Source organism: Mytilus edulis, chromosome 2, assembly GCF_963676685.1.
Source record: "Mytilus edulis chromosome 2, xbMytEdul2.2, whole genome shotgun sequence".
Taxonomy (NCBI): domain Eukaryota; kingdom Metazoa; phylum Mollusca; class Bivalvia; order Mytilida; family Mytilidae; genus Mytilus; species Mytilus edulis.
The window spans coordinates 101512532-101526865 of NC_092345.1; the positions used below are offsets into that span (position 1 = coordinate 101512532).

Genomic DNA, 14334 nt, shown 5'->3' on the forward strand with positions numbered 1-14334 from the left:
CAACGTGGAACATGTTTAATTCTGACATAAATGACAAATGATATCAGAGATAAAGTTATGTATATGTCTATTAGCACTACTTCCATTGTTTCTTGATGGACATATTCTTCTCAGAATCTTTCTGCATAACCTGTAATGATAGAAACATGAAGTTTACATTTCTTTTACATAATATATACAATCTATTTCATTGAGATACACATGCATTCCTCACCTGTATGATTCTAAATTTAAAATAAATATCAATTTGACCAAAATATAAATATAAATCATGATGTGATAAAACATAAACAGCCACATGTCACATGCCATATATCTTCAGTCTCTTTCAAAAGACAACAAATGTGGCAAGCTTATGGCAAAAAATAAATCAATAATAATTGGGGATAAATATCAGTGAGTATTTTTTAGTATGAGACACAACATCTAAAGGTGTTAAAACCACAAGCCAAACATATTAAATTTATTTTATAGAATTCTGTCCTTACTTCAAATCGTTGGAATTAACATAGCAATACTAGCTCAAAACTATAAAGACCTTGACATAAAAGGTCATAGTTCTGTTGTTCATTATATTGCAGAACACATTTTTGTGAAGAGCTCACCATTATGTCAAATATCAGACAGGTAAGTGTAAGGAGAATAGGATCAACAATAGGCAAAAGAAAAATCAATATAGATTGATTGATTGTCTTTTAATGCCACTGACAATCCATATCAATTTGGATTGAAGTCCTATTCACCTGCCATATATATGCAGGATTGGAACTCACAACACAAGTGTTTACAGGATAGTGATATAACAGATGATCTTCTTACACTACTCACCCACCAAAGGTCTTAGTCTTGTGATTAAAATACAATAATTGTTTTAGTCAGTCTTCATTCTTCTGTTATACAGTATCCATCAAAGTGATGCTTGGAATTTCTTAAGAAACATGTAGGAGGAAGAATTTCCATTTTCATCAGAACACTTAAAGGATTAAAAGATGGATGGACACAAGATGTGTGCTTAATTCAACCATTTGAGATAGCAAAAACTAAAATCCATTATGTAATTTGAGGTTTAAAGAACATAAGTGGTAGACCTTATTGTCAGGTGTCAATGTATCACTACAATGTACATGATGTATAGTTTAAATGTACCCCCCAATTAGAATGTTACTAGACAAGTAATTAGTATTATATATCTGTAATTTGTTTACTCATTATTATTCTCATACATCATTAGGACATGTCCATTACTATCCTTTCTCCATCCATCAAAATTTCTCAACAATTTTGACAGGACAGAATTTCAACCTAAATGTAAGTTGTCTGTGGTATGAATACCAATCTTTAAAATGAACATCAATAATATGACAAAATTACAATTCGGTTTCAAATATATACAATTATTCCAGCACATTTTGCTTTTGTATTTCTGTTTATTTAGTGTAGTTATCCATTTGGCAGTATGGATTTTCTGATAATGTAAATACTGGAAAATTGATATCAATTTGTTTTACAACATTGAAACTGACATCCAAGATACAAGTTACATTTCAAGTAATTGATCTGTCAGAAACTGAAAAACTCCTGCTCTTATTTTAACCTTAATTTATTCCAGCAGACAAAAGTTCTAGATATATAAAGAAACTTAATATATCTGATCTATATAAACCAAAACAAAGATATGGAGAAATTTGGTTAAATTTCTAAAAAAGTAAAATATTAGTTAAAATATGGAAATCAAAGTAAGAAAACTCTTGTTTACTAATCTGCATTTTTTTTTCAAGAAGTGAAAATTGAAAATATGTCTACTGATTATTGAAGTACAACTTCTATTATCTACATAGGCCAAAAGGGCAAGTCCTATCAAATTGTTTTGCATCACTTTTTAAATCAACGATACATTTTAAATTGTAAATATGTAGACTTTAAGGATGTTCAGGTCAACTAATAACTAGCTTTTTTTTTAAATTAAGAAATTGTCATTTATACTCTTTCTATAACCTATAGAGCAAAATGCAAATTTTTTTAGCCATTTAATAATCACTTCAATTCACTTATTCACTTGTAGTTTAAAAACAAAATAATAAATGTGACACTGTAAAAATAAATCAAAGTTGGAGAAAAAAAAAACAGTCGACAGCTGAACTACATGGCTATGACTAAAATTAACATTTCTTAACAAAATATATATCATCATTTAAGTTTATGATTTATGTCAAAGGGGCACTAGCTTCAAGATATATAAAACATTTAAAATATGATTTATTTTGTTCAATCATTTTTGAAAGTAAAACAGTAAAGTAATAATTCTCTTTTAGCAGTAAGATGTTTCAATTTAATCAAAATAAGCTAAGAAACAAATATAATGAATTATTAATTTTCAAGTGAATAATTTGACCTCATTGAATACATATTCATGTGACCTTCAATTTAACTTAACCCCTTAGCTAGAGATGGATAACACATGAATTATACATGTTCAGTTATTAAAAGGAAAAGAAGTCAACATTGAAAGTGAAACCAAGGTAAATAGTTTGATTGACTGATTCCGTTTACAAAAAGTCATTCTTATACGATTGTAAACATGTACTTTTAATCTATAACACAAAATTGAACAATTGCATGAGTTAGCTATCTATATTTATGTTAATATTGCTGTCTAGAATAAAATACACACAAAACGAAGATACATTTTATTTAGGCCATGACTTGTAAATTGTTTATTATAGACTTTTATAATTTGGATATACATTTTAGTATCTATACTATTAAACGAGAAGACCTCATTTTAACAAGAGGGCACACAATAAAATGTCTCGCTTGTAGGACTTATTATTTAATTCATGTTGAGAGTCTGTAATAAGATGTTTTACTAAAAGTATCACAAAAACTTAACCTTATCAATATTCTATGAAATGAGGTCAAGGTCAGATGAACCATGCCAAACAGACGTGTACATGTTACAATCATTCCCTACACAAAACATAATAGTCCTACTGCTAATAGTAACTGAGAGACAGATCAAACAACAAATCTAAATATCAACTGATGAACCATAAAAATGATGTCAAGGTCATTTGAACCCTGCTTGACAGACATGTACTCCTTAGAATCATTCCACACACTGTATATATTTGCCCTAATGGTTATAGATTAGTATCAGAGATAACTTTAACCTTGATTTCTAATCCATGAAATAATATCAAGCTTAGAATTTAATGTAGATCAATGAACAGTGAAATGGTAGACATGTACATCCTGCAATGGTTCTGTAACTTTCAAAATGAGGTCAAGGTCAGATGAACTGTTTTTTAGACATTAACATCTTACAATGATCCTTATTACCAAGCAAAGTTGACCTTTTATCACTGGTCTGTGAGAAAACCCAGAAAATTTAGCCACACATGTCTCATCTTTGAAACAAGCTGTCATACATGTACATATCCAACTTTACCATATGGAAGATGGTACCAAAGAAAATGCCTTTATTACCCTTTAAGATGGTATGGGTGTCTTTCCCCATTTTTTTATCATAAAAAACAAGAGAACCTTAGGTCCAGATTTTAAATTAAGTTAGCAAAATTTGATGCAAAAATGATGATAACTAATGTGAATTTTCATGAGAACAAATTTCATAAGATAATAACTTAAAAATATTAATATGTTTACAGGTGTAGATAATTTTTTGTTTTTTAATTGATGTTAGAATTGGCATTTTAAAGGGGAGATAACTCTGAAAAAACTGCATTTTCTGAAGGAATCTACAAGGAATTTTCCTATTTTTTATTTTAGCTGGGAACAAGAATGTGTCCAAAGTACACGGATGCCCCACTCAATCATTTTCCATGTTCCATGGACCGTGAAATAAGGTAAAAATCTAATTTGGCATTAAAATTAGAAGGATTATACTATAGGGAACATGTGTAATAAGTTTCAAGTTGATTTGACTTCAATTTCATCAAAAACTACCTTGACCAAAAACCTTAACCTGAAACTTCCATTTTCATTTTCTATGTTAAGTGGACCGTGAAATTGGGGTCAAAAGTCTAATTTGGCTTTAAAATTAGAAAGATCATACCATAAGCAACAAGTGTACTATGTTTCAAGTTGATAGGACTTCAGCTTCATCAAAAACTACCTTGACCAAAAACTTTAACCAGAAACTCCCACTTTCATTTTCTATGTTCAATGGACCGTGAAATTGGGGTCAAAAGTCTAGTTTGGCTTTAAAATAAGAAAGATCATATCATAAGCAACAAGTGTACTAAGTTTCAAGTTGATTGGACTTCAGCTTCATCAAAAACTACCTTGACCAAAAACTTTAACCTGAAGCAGGACGAACGAACGAACGAACGAACAAACGGACGGACGAACGAACGAAGCCACAGACCAGAAAACATAATGCCCCTCTACTATTGTAGGTGGGGCATAAAAACGTACGGTGACCTTATCTTTTCTTTTGATATTTTTAAAGCATTTTCTAAAAGCTATCTTTTACTTTAATATTTTAAAATTCTATCATTTAGTTTAGCTTCTAATCACATAATTATGTTTTTTCCTGTATAATCCCTACAGAATGTGTCATTTTGTCACAGCCTGTAGCTTAAGAAAATGTCTGGTGACCTATCATTTCTATTATATTTTTAAACATAAATCAATATACACTAAGTTTTAGCAATGTATGAAAATATTCTATCAGTTTTATTTTAGACTTCTTTACCACCTTAACTCAATTATTTCCCAAAGTAAGAAAACAATATGCTTGTTTAAATATATTCTGGCTTTACTTTTTCTCACAGCTCTCTTTATTTATTTCGGGTTTAGCACTTTTACTGATGAACATTATCCAATTGATCAGAAATTTAAACAGAACTAAATCTCTTGAACAAAATTTGTTCTCAATAACTTACAATTAAAATACAAGTTTTCTTTACACGTGGATATTTTATTCATCACCAGGCATCATTTATCATGTGAAGTGAACGTTTTGAAACTACGTTTGAATGGTATTTAACATTAGAAAAGCTATAATCTGAGTACAGAAAGGCATAAATTCCCTTTTTAATCTCTTTCAGAAATATATATACAAAATCATATTAATCAACAATTTAATGTTTAACTGTGCTTCTAATTTATAAAGTATAAACTTAACATATAATGCAAGTAATACAGGCTAATCTGTAGAGCAAATCAATATTTCCCCAAAACAACATTCTTGTATGGAGATAAACATCAATTTAACTCTTACAATATTCTTGCATGGGGACAAACATTAATTTAACTCTAACAATAATTGATATTATTGCTGCAATAATACCATTATAATTGTGAAACACCCTGTCAATAATTATTAGTGCAATCCTCAAATAACAAACCTTAGCTACAGCTAATTCAAAATCTTCTTGTGTGACATGTACTCTTCTTTCTCTCAAAGCATACATTCCTGCTTCTGTGCACACTCCCTACAATATCAATTATGTATTTCATCAATTATCTGTAAAATAGAGGTATTTTGAATTTTACAAACCCTAAAGCTTTATCAATCTGTTTTTAAAAATACATCTGTACATGATTAAGTTTCTCGGAAGAAATGAAGTTAAGAAAATTAGATATTGTAAGAAACCTTTTCTTCATTAAGCTGTTGTAGACAATACACATAATATAAATTAAAGTAATTCCAGACGGGAGAATTAGATTTCTTGTGATGCAGACGACACTTTTCCTTGGAGTGTTTTGTTATTTTGAAAGAAAAGTAAGAAGATTTAAATGCTTCTTGAATTGTATTACTAATGGGCCTACTCTGAAAAGAGCTTAAATAGACATATGTAAAAAATCTGTAAAATTAAGTAACAAAGTTAAATTCTACCATGAACATTTTCCATTAAGGTTGTTTTTAGTGGAAAAAAAAGACGTTTATTTTATAAAATTCCAAACATGGACAGCTTTAAGATATATGCCATTTATGTGAATGTCAAATAAAAAAAGTCAACTTAATTTCTTCTATTCCAAGCATCCATCTGTGCAAATTTCTGCACATTTACTATGATTTCATAAAGTTTATAAGAAATTTGAAAACATGTTCTGTAAGGGACGACATCAAAAGTTCAATGTAGGATAAAAAAAAACTTAATTCATATAGTTATTTCACTGACCCCCCCCCCCCCCCCCCCCCCCCCCCCCTACTCCCTCTTAACTTAATTTGTGAAAAATTTATTGACCAATAAGGATATATATAAAATTGATGTCAATTCAACAAAATTTGCAGCAATTTTGACTCCCCACTTAAAATAATTTGATTAAGTTTTTTATCCTTCATTGATTTTTTTATGTCGTCCCTAAATAAAAAGTACATATACATGATTGCTTTGTACTAAATACCTACCAGTTGACATATACAAAGTCAAATTCAATGTGTTATCAAATGTCTATATGCTTGTAACAGATAGAGACATCAACTTTAAATTTCAAAATCAAATTTAATTTAATCTTTATAAGGCCTTTTTTGTGAAGCCAAAAAAACAAGTGTTGAAAAGTTGTTATAGTTCAAATAAACTTGTTTGTTTTCACATCTGATAATTATTTTAATGAAGATTTGAAATTTGATGGGTATTAATTTGAATGGTTTTAGTGTGCATTATCCACTGATATCAAATGAATTATAATATACTAGAACTATGACTTCTCATAAAGACGGTGAAGCATTGAATTACTACTAGTTCTAGTTAGAGTTTAATAGAATGTTCATCAAAACTATGTTGAGTTGGAGAAATCAAAGTAGCGTTCTACAGAAATAAAGTTACTACTGTACTTTTCATATGTTTTAAATCAACATAAACTTCATCACATTAACTGGAAAATCAGGTAAAATGCAGACCATGAGCATGTCCCACATTTATATGTTATATGCTTACCTTGACCTCAGCACCTGAAGCTCCAGGCATCATTTCTGCTATTTTTCTAAGATTAATTCCTCTAGTTAAATTCATTTTTCTAGAGTGAATTTTCAGGATATCTGCTCTGGCCTGAAATTTAAACAAGCATTTCATAATTGCATGTTGGTTTTTTTATACAAAGTATTCTTTTCCACATAAATCTTCTATAGCTTTAACAACTCTATTCTTATTTCTCAATCTGACCAGTAAAATAGCACTGAATTATCTGTAGGATTCTGTGTTGAAATGATAAATTAACCAATCATTAAATAAAGGAATTTAAAAAAAAACCTCAAAAAATGTCCTTGTCACAGATGTGTATTTTGACACTTCCATTGATGAACGAAAAATGCATATTAAACCAATCAGAAGCAAGTTACTTCATGTGTATATATCACTTTGGAAAACAGCTTTTCAATGTAAGAATAAATAATTTTGTGTTAGAAAAAAAGTTTTTCTTACTTCTTCGTTTGGTGGTGGAAATTCTATTTTTCTGTCAATTCTCCCAGGTCGTAACAAAGCAGAATCTAATATATCTATTCTGTTTGTTGCCATAATGACCTAAAAATGTAAATGCATTTTATTGAATCAATAACTACTGAAAAAGATAAAACATTATTTTCAATTTAAATGTTATTCAGGTTTAACTTGTTAATAAGAAAATGAATATTCAATTTGTTTTAAAACCCATTTTTGAAATTCTTACGTTATTCCTAATATTTTCATGAAAAATCATGAAAATTAACAAAAATTACCTCCAGTAAAGCTGACCTATCTAAGTAACATGACCCTGTGTGTACTGTATGTATAATATATAAATAAACAAACAGAAAATAATAATAATGCTTTTAAGTCAATCAAAATTGAGACTTAAATGATCTTAGGTCAACACAATTGTCATCATTCAAAACCTTAAATTACAAAAGCGTTACCTCATACCCTTTATTTGAAAGGAACCTAGAGAATGCTCACAATTGAATTTTGACAAACTTTAAAATAGCATCACATTTGAAAAAAACAACACACATAACTCTAAGATAAAACCGTAAAAACGATATACAGATTTAGAAATGCAAGCCAATGACACAAAAAGCCTCTATATAGTATATACTCATACTTTTTTTTGCAAAATGGATTTTACAAATATTTACCACAGTCCAGTCATGAAAGAAAACTGATAGACATCAGCCAAAATAATGATGTGCCCTTCGTAGTGACAGATATCGACCCAATCAATTTCTATCTTGAAAAAAAGGGAGTATGTGTACAAAACAGGATTTATTAAATTACCTTAATATTTTGTTTTGGTTCAAATCCATCTAACTGATTCAATAATTCTAACATAGTTCTCTGTACTTCACTGTCTCCTGCAAGATAGCAAGCAAATATGTTGTAATACTTTCTTATAAATGTGATATAAAAAAAGGAACTCTGACTGTCCGTGTTTATCATACAGGGTATTCTAGGAAAGCCCCTTGAAAAAGTGTATCTATATATCATTCTTTCAAGTTTTGTCTAATGAAATTGAGAAATAATTGAGAAATTGAAAATATTCAAATAATACCATGGAATAATAACAGAACAACAGCTCAGCTGCAATTCTGTAAAATTGTAAATTGGTAAGTCTTATTAATCCTTATAAGTTGTTATTTCACATTTTACAGATTTATCTATAAAGGGAGATAACACTCTACAAATCCTAAAAATGTGCAAAATATTCAAATGTAAGTTTTATATTACTTTGTGTACTTATTTAAAGGACTCATTGATGGCCTCCGTGCAACTTTATATCTGTTTTGGTAGATACTTTTAGTTTTATGTATACATTGTCTTAAAATGTATAACAAACAAAACAACATCAACTAAATGTATGAACTGTGAACTTACCGCCAGATCCTCCCTCCAGACGTGATGATCCAATGGAATCAATTTCATCCATGAAAATAATTGAAGGAGCATGCTCTCTACAACATCAGATATTAACAGTTAATCACTTATCACAGATTAGTTGTGGAAGATTTTTTTTAATTAAGAAGTTAATTTTTGAATTTTCATTTGCTATCCAGTTCATTTTTTTATCAGTTTTTCCAAAGTGTTAAGGTTTAAGCCATGATGACTGCATTCATTGTTAAATGTTTTTTAATGAATATCTTCCTTTTTTCAAGGCATGTTTTCTTTACTACAAAAAAATCATTGCAATAATTTTTTAAAATATCATTCACTTTTCCATAGAAAAAATCTGACATCAAAATATATTTTTTTACATTTTGTCTGACAAAAATGTTTCCCTTCAGACTTTCTATTCTTAAAATTTAATCTTCACATATTTCATAATACATTATATTTTATTCCTACCTTGCCATAACAAATAACTCTCTAACCATTCTGGACCCCTCACCAATAAACTTTTGGACCAATTCCGACCCTGAGACTCTGATGAAGGTACATTCTGTATGATGGGCTACAGCCCTAGCCAGTAAAGTCTTTCCTGTGCCAGGTGGTCCATATAAAAGGACACCCTTAAATACAAAATAGACCATGAATAAGAATGTGATATATAAACATTCTGTATGGCAGTCTACAACTCTAGCTATTTCCTTTCTATTGGTCAAATAAAAACTGAGTCTAAAATAAAATGTATAATGGCTTGTCATAATAAACTTACTTAACAATTTTATCCACTTGGATTGTAAGGGTATGGTTTATTGAAACAACTGTGTATATTATATTTAACAACCATCGAAAAAGACCTTTGAGATCATAATTACAGGTCATATTTCATATCTTTCAGCTTATATTGTTTTGTGCCTTTAATTTTTTATGTTTTTATCTTATAAATTTGGAGGTTTATTTGAAGAGCTCAATATTTGCATTGTTCTTATTTCTTTTCAATCTGATTTGTACCTTTGTGACTACTCCTACTATCATACCTTTGGCTGTGCTATTCCTAATGCCTCAAATAGTTCTGGATGCTTTACAGGCAATTCTATAACTTCTTTGATCTCTTTAATCTGTTTATCTAATCCTCCAACCATCTCATATGTAGAATCTGGGACTTTCTCTACCATCATCAAACTGACTAATGGATCCACCTATAAATAAAGGAGTTATAATAATCTATTTTTCCTACAATCAATCTTTCTACTATACTAAAACAGGTGCACAGATAATACTACGTGATAAATGTATACTAGACATAGTCTCCTGGGAATATGCTTCTGTTGCGAGAGAACAATTAAATTCAAATCACTATCTACATCAAAGTTCAATTTGAGGTCCTAAAAGTGGTCCCTGTTTAAGTCATGTAGATTTCATTTAAAAACCAATCAAACAATTTGGCATTCTTTCTATTTCTAAAGCTCGTCAAATAAATCATATTTTTTCCGTCACTGTACAAATCTTGTGGAATGTGATGGCAGACATCATCTAAACAAAAGTCATATGTTTTATGTACTATCAGTAAATCTTATTTGTGTGTGTATTCTTGGAGAAGTTTTCAGTCACAATAAAAAAATACTTGTGTAAGAAATCCAAAAATTATTAGCCAGTGACTTTAGCTTAAAAGGACCTTGATAGTGTAATATTAAGTGAAGAATCTGACTAACCTTATTAGGTAATATTAAGTGAAGACTAACCTTATTAGGTAATATTAAGTGAAGACTAACCTTATTAGGTAATATTAAGTGAAGACTAACCTTATTAGGTAATATTAAGTGAAGACTAACCTTATTAGGTAATATTAAGTGAAGACTAACCTTATTAGGTAATATTAAGTGAAGACTAACCTTATTAGGTAATATTTTGTGAAGAGCATAACTGTCATTTCTCAGGGCCACTCTACAGTTTGGTGTTATATCATTGATATCAATGTTTTTGTCTAAGTCTACTACAAACTTTCCTTCTGGATGCACCTGAAAAAAGAGTGTATAAATGGCACTGTTTACTTTTGAATGCCCATGTAATAAATTGCAATGGATTTCATTGCTTATATATCCATTGCTTAATGGAATTATACAAGTTTTACTTTCAAAAAATAACAATGTAAACATGTATGCCTAATTAAACAAAGTTTTCTTTGTTTTGTGAGTACTCAAACTTCTCTGAGCATCTTTTAAGTTGTACTTGATAAGATCAGATGGTCTTTCCTGAGCAATCTGAAATTTTACCACATTGATTTGTTCTATAGACCACCCTAAATGACAAAGATCTTATTTCAGTACAGAAATACAACCTAATACGCTTACGATTTGTTCTATACAGTGTGCTTATGACGGTTATATCATTTGAAGTTAAGGCAAGTCACAATTGTGCACAACTATGTTGTTCTAAACCATTTAGTGTATATGTTTGACTGTTATATAATTTAAAATCAAAGCAAACCATAACTATGCAGGATTATTCTGTCCATAACCATTAAAGTGTATTAGGTTGTATTTCTATACTGAAATAAGTTCTTTGTCATACAGGGTGGTCTATTATGTGAGTGCTTGCACATGTTCTTCATGAATGACTGCATTGTTATCTTTTAATAACTTATTTAGCATGTTTAGGTGATTTTGGTTTGTTGGTTACTGCCTCACAGCTAAACACATGTATGTCATTGACAAATTATGGGTGTGAGAAATCTGTTCATCACAAAAAACAATTATCACCAATTTGTCAGTTTAATGACAATTCTTTGCTTTTTAATTTGTTGCATGTTAACTTTTCAAAAGGACAAATGTTCTTTATTACTTTTTTGAAGCCTAGTTTACTACTGTGACACCTTGTACATTAAAACCATATATATTGGCTCCTATCCTGATTTTGATCGTTTGTCATAAAAGTTGTTACTGTCATTGTATTATGTAGATAATATCACCAGACATATGTTGAGATATCAATATTTTATACCTTAACTAACACTTTTTTCTTGTCCATTGCTTTAACTACTTCACCAACATAGGATCCTTGCTCTTGTAGAAGTTGTAATTCTTCTCTCAACATTCGAACTATAGTAAAAAAGTTAGAGCCATTTGAATTTCAAATCATTTGATAACATTCATTGAAATTGTGAAATCAATATACCTTATTACAAATCTTTTTAATTTCTGTTAATAAAACAAGAAAACTTTTGATATATAGGTCACCTTTAATAAAAGACTGTATTATGTCCTTAAATGTTTTTTTTTTGTAATTTTGATATCTTTTTTCCCTCGATCAGCACTGCCTAGTTAATGTTGAGGTTTAGTTAAAAAATATAAAATATGAGAAAATTAAAAAACGTATAAAAGTAAACTTATTAGGCCATAAAACTTATTTCAACAAAGCAACAGCTTAACGGTAGTGTTAATAAAACAAAATAGACTGTAGAGATTGTCTCCCCTGTCTACAGAAAACTCAGAACAAGAGGTAGAGATGTCTCTCCTGTCTACAGAAAACTCAGAACAAGAGGCTTTCAAGAGCAGGTGTGGCTCACCTGTATCTACTATTTTTTTGGGGGAAATAATGTAAAATAAAGTTAAATCATAATTAATGGTTTAAGGTGGTACCCAACACTTTCACTAAAATTAATTTGGCTCGTTTAATTTTCATAAAATTTTGTCAAAGTATTTACTTTGAGACTTCAATAAAAATATAAAAATTTAAAAAAAATTGAACCAACCGTTGTGTCAGAAAAAATACACTGGTTATATAGCAATTTGACAAACACCAATTTTGATCATTGAGAAGCTTAATATTCATTTTACAACACAACGTAATTAAAACGTTTAGCTGACTTTACAGAGTTATCTCCCTCTACTGTTAGGTACCACCTTAATTTGGCACAGTAGTTAAAGTAAACGCTGGTCCTCCTATTGTAGTCTTACAATAGTTACTTAAGACCCCTTATCATTATTTAAATAAGTTCTCTCAAGTTGTGACTTTTTGAAATTGTTTTGAAATTATTTTTCCATTAGACTTCTATAGTAATCCCCTATGTTCTAATTTTAGCCATGGCAGCCATGTTGGTTGGATGACAGGGTCATCAGATACATTTTTCAATTTGTGGCTAAGTTTAATTCTTTTTGGCCTAGTAAATCAAGACGAGGAGATTTTTGGAAAAAATCACAACAAGAGGCTGTCACAACGACAGCAAACTGGATTTATTAACATTTATTTGTGTCCTGGCAGTATCACAAGAACCATAACTGATGAACAGTGAAAGTGAAAATCAATTTTGTCATCAGCATCACCATTTTTCAATCTTTCAAGAACCATAACTCCTGAACGGTAGAAATGGTAGAAGTCAAAATCGTCATTATTGAAACGGTTATTTTAACATAATTCACCAAAAAATTTGGAAGTTTTTGCAATCTTATTGACCCGACCTTTTGCTAACAGCCAAACATTTCCGGTCATAAAAGTGACATGATGAATAAATACTATCAAAACAATCCCTACTATAATACTTCTCATTATAAATCAAGGTTAATAAGTTGATGGACAGCTGAACTTTACCTGTTCAGTTGACAGGTAAACTGTAGATTGTACCACATATTGATTGGTCTATTCAAACATGTCAAAGATGTTTTCTTACATTTCAGCGGTTAACATCAAATTTCTTAAAGATTAAAATTATTAGAAATACGATTACAAATGGTTTATAAATATGATTTGATAAAAAATTTAAAAAGGTCGTCAGAACCACGTTGTTTGAACTAGTCCACATGTGCACAGATGGGAAATTTAATTAAGCATACTTGCTATTCAAAAATGCTAAAATTATCATTGATACATTTATCTAACGACTGTTAGGTTCATTTCGAGTATCTTGAAGAAATTAAGTGGATACAGCTACTTAAACTTAATCGTGCTTTGTAAATGCACACATATTTAAAGTATCCGTATCTGGTCCATATTTTACCATTGTCAAGTCAACATCCGGTAGTACGAAATTGTGTTTTTTTAAAACAAAATAAAGTTTTTGACAATGTTATTTTGCACAAATAAAGTCTAAGGCAGATATTAGTTCATTAATGTTTCACACTTCAAATGATGCACTGCCAATTTAACAGATTACGACAGAACTTCGAATTTGAATAAAAAAAAGTTTAATATCATTTTTTTGTAATGCCATTCATTGGGATGGCCAACTGATTACCATAATTGCCTTTTGTCTATTTAGTCTTAAGCGATTAAAATCGTGATAATATTTAAAATTTTCGGCTGGCTAAAATAATTTTGGAAGCCCTGATTGTAATAGATATCTCATTGTCACTGCTTTGTTATGTCCCCTTTTCTCCATTTCTACTTGGTTTGGTCTTCACTGGATGTAAAGAGCTAATTATCAAGAGTAATCACCTCCCTTCAAACTATCATTTAAAACAAATTTCAGACTACTCTTATCAACTATGGCTTTCACCTTAGATGTTCAGAGCTGAAAAAT

At 29.8% G+C, this 14334-nt stretch overlaps 1 protein-coding gene across 2 annotated transcripts in view; it reads right to left on the reverse strand.

Annotated features, from left to right (window-relative positions):
• LOC139513690 (26S proteasome regulatory subunit 8) overlaps window positions 1–14334 on the reverse strand; it is a 20110-nt gene continuing 5776 nt past the window's right edge. For both annotated transcript variants that reach the window (XM_071302402.1, XM_071302403.1), the window contains 10 exons: window positions 11820–11917; window positions 10712–10837; window positions 9857–10018; window positions 9282–9445; window positions 8814–8890; window positions 8217–8293; window positions 7389–7487; window positions 6906–7016; window positions 5370–5456; window positions 1–130 (listed from right to left, as the gene is read on the reverse strand). In XM_071302402.1, the coding sequence (XP_071158503.1) occupies window positions 77–130; window positions 5370–5456; window positions 6906–7016; window positions 7389–7487; window positions 8217–8293; window positions 8814–8890; window positions 9282–9445; window positions 9857–10018; window positions 10712–10837; window positions 11820–11917 (1055 nt within the window). In that variant the 3' untranslated portion in view covers window positions 1–76. The remainder of the gene's footprint in view (window positions 131–5369; window positions 5457–6905; window positions 7017–7388; window positions 7488–8216; window positions 8294–8813; window positions 8891–9281; window positions 9446–9856; window positions 10019–10711; window positions 10838–11819; window positions 11918–14334) is intronic.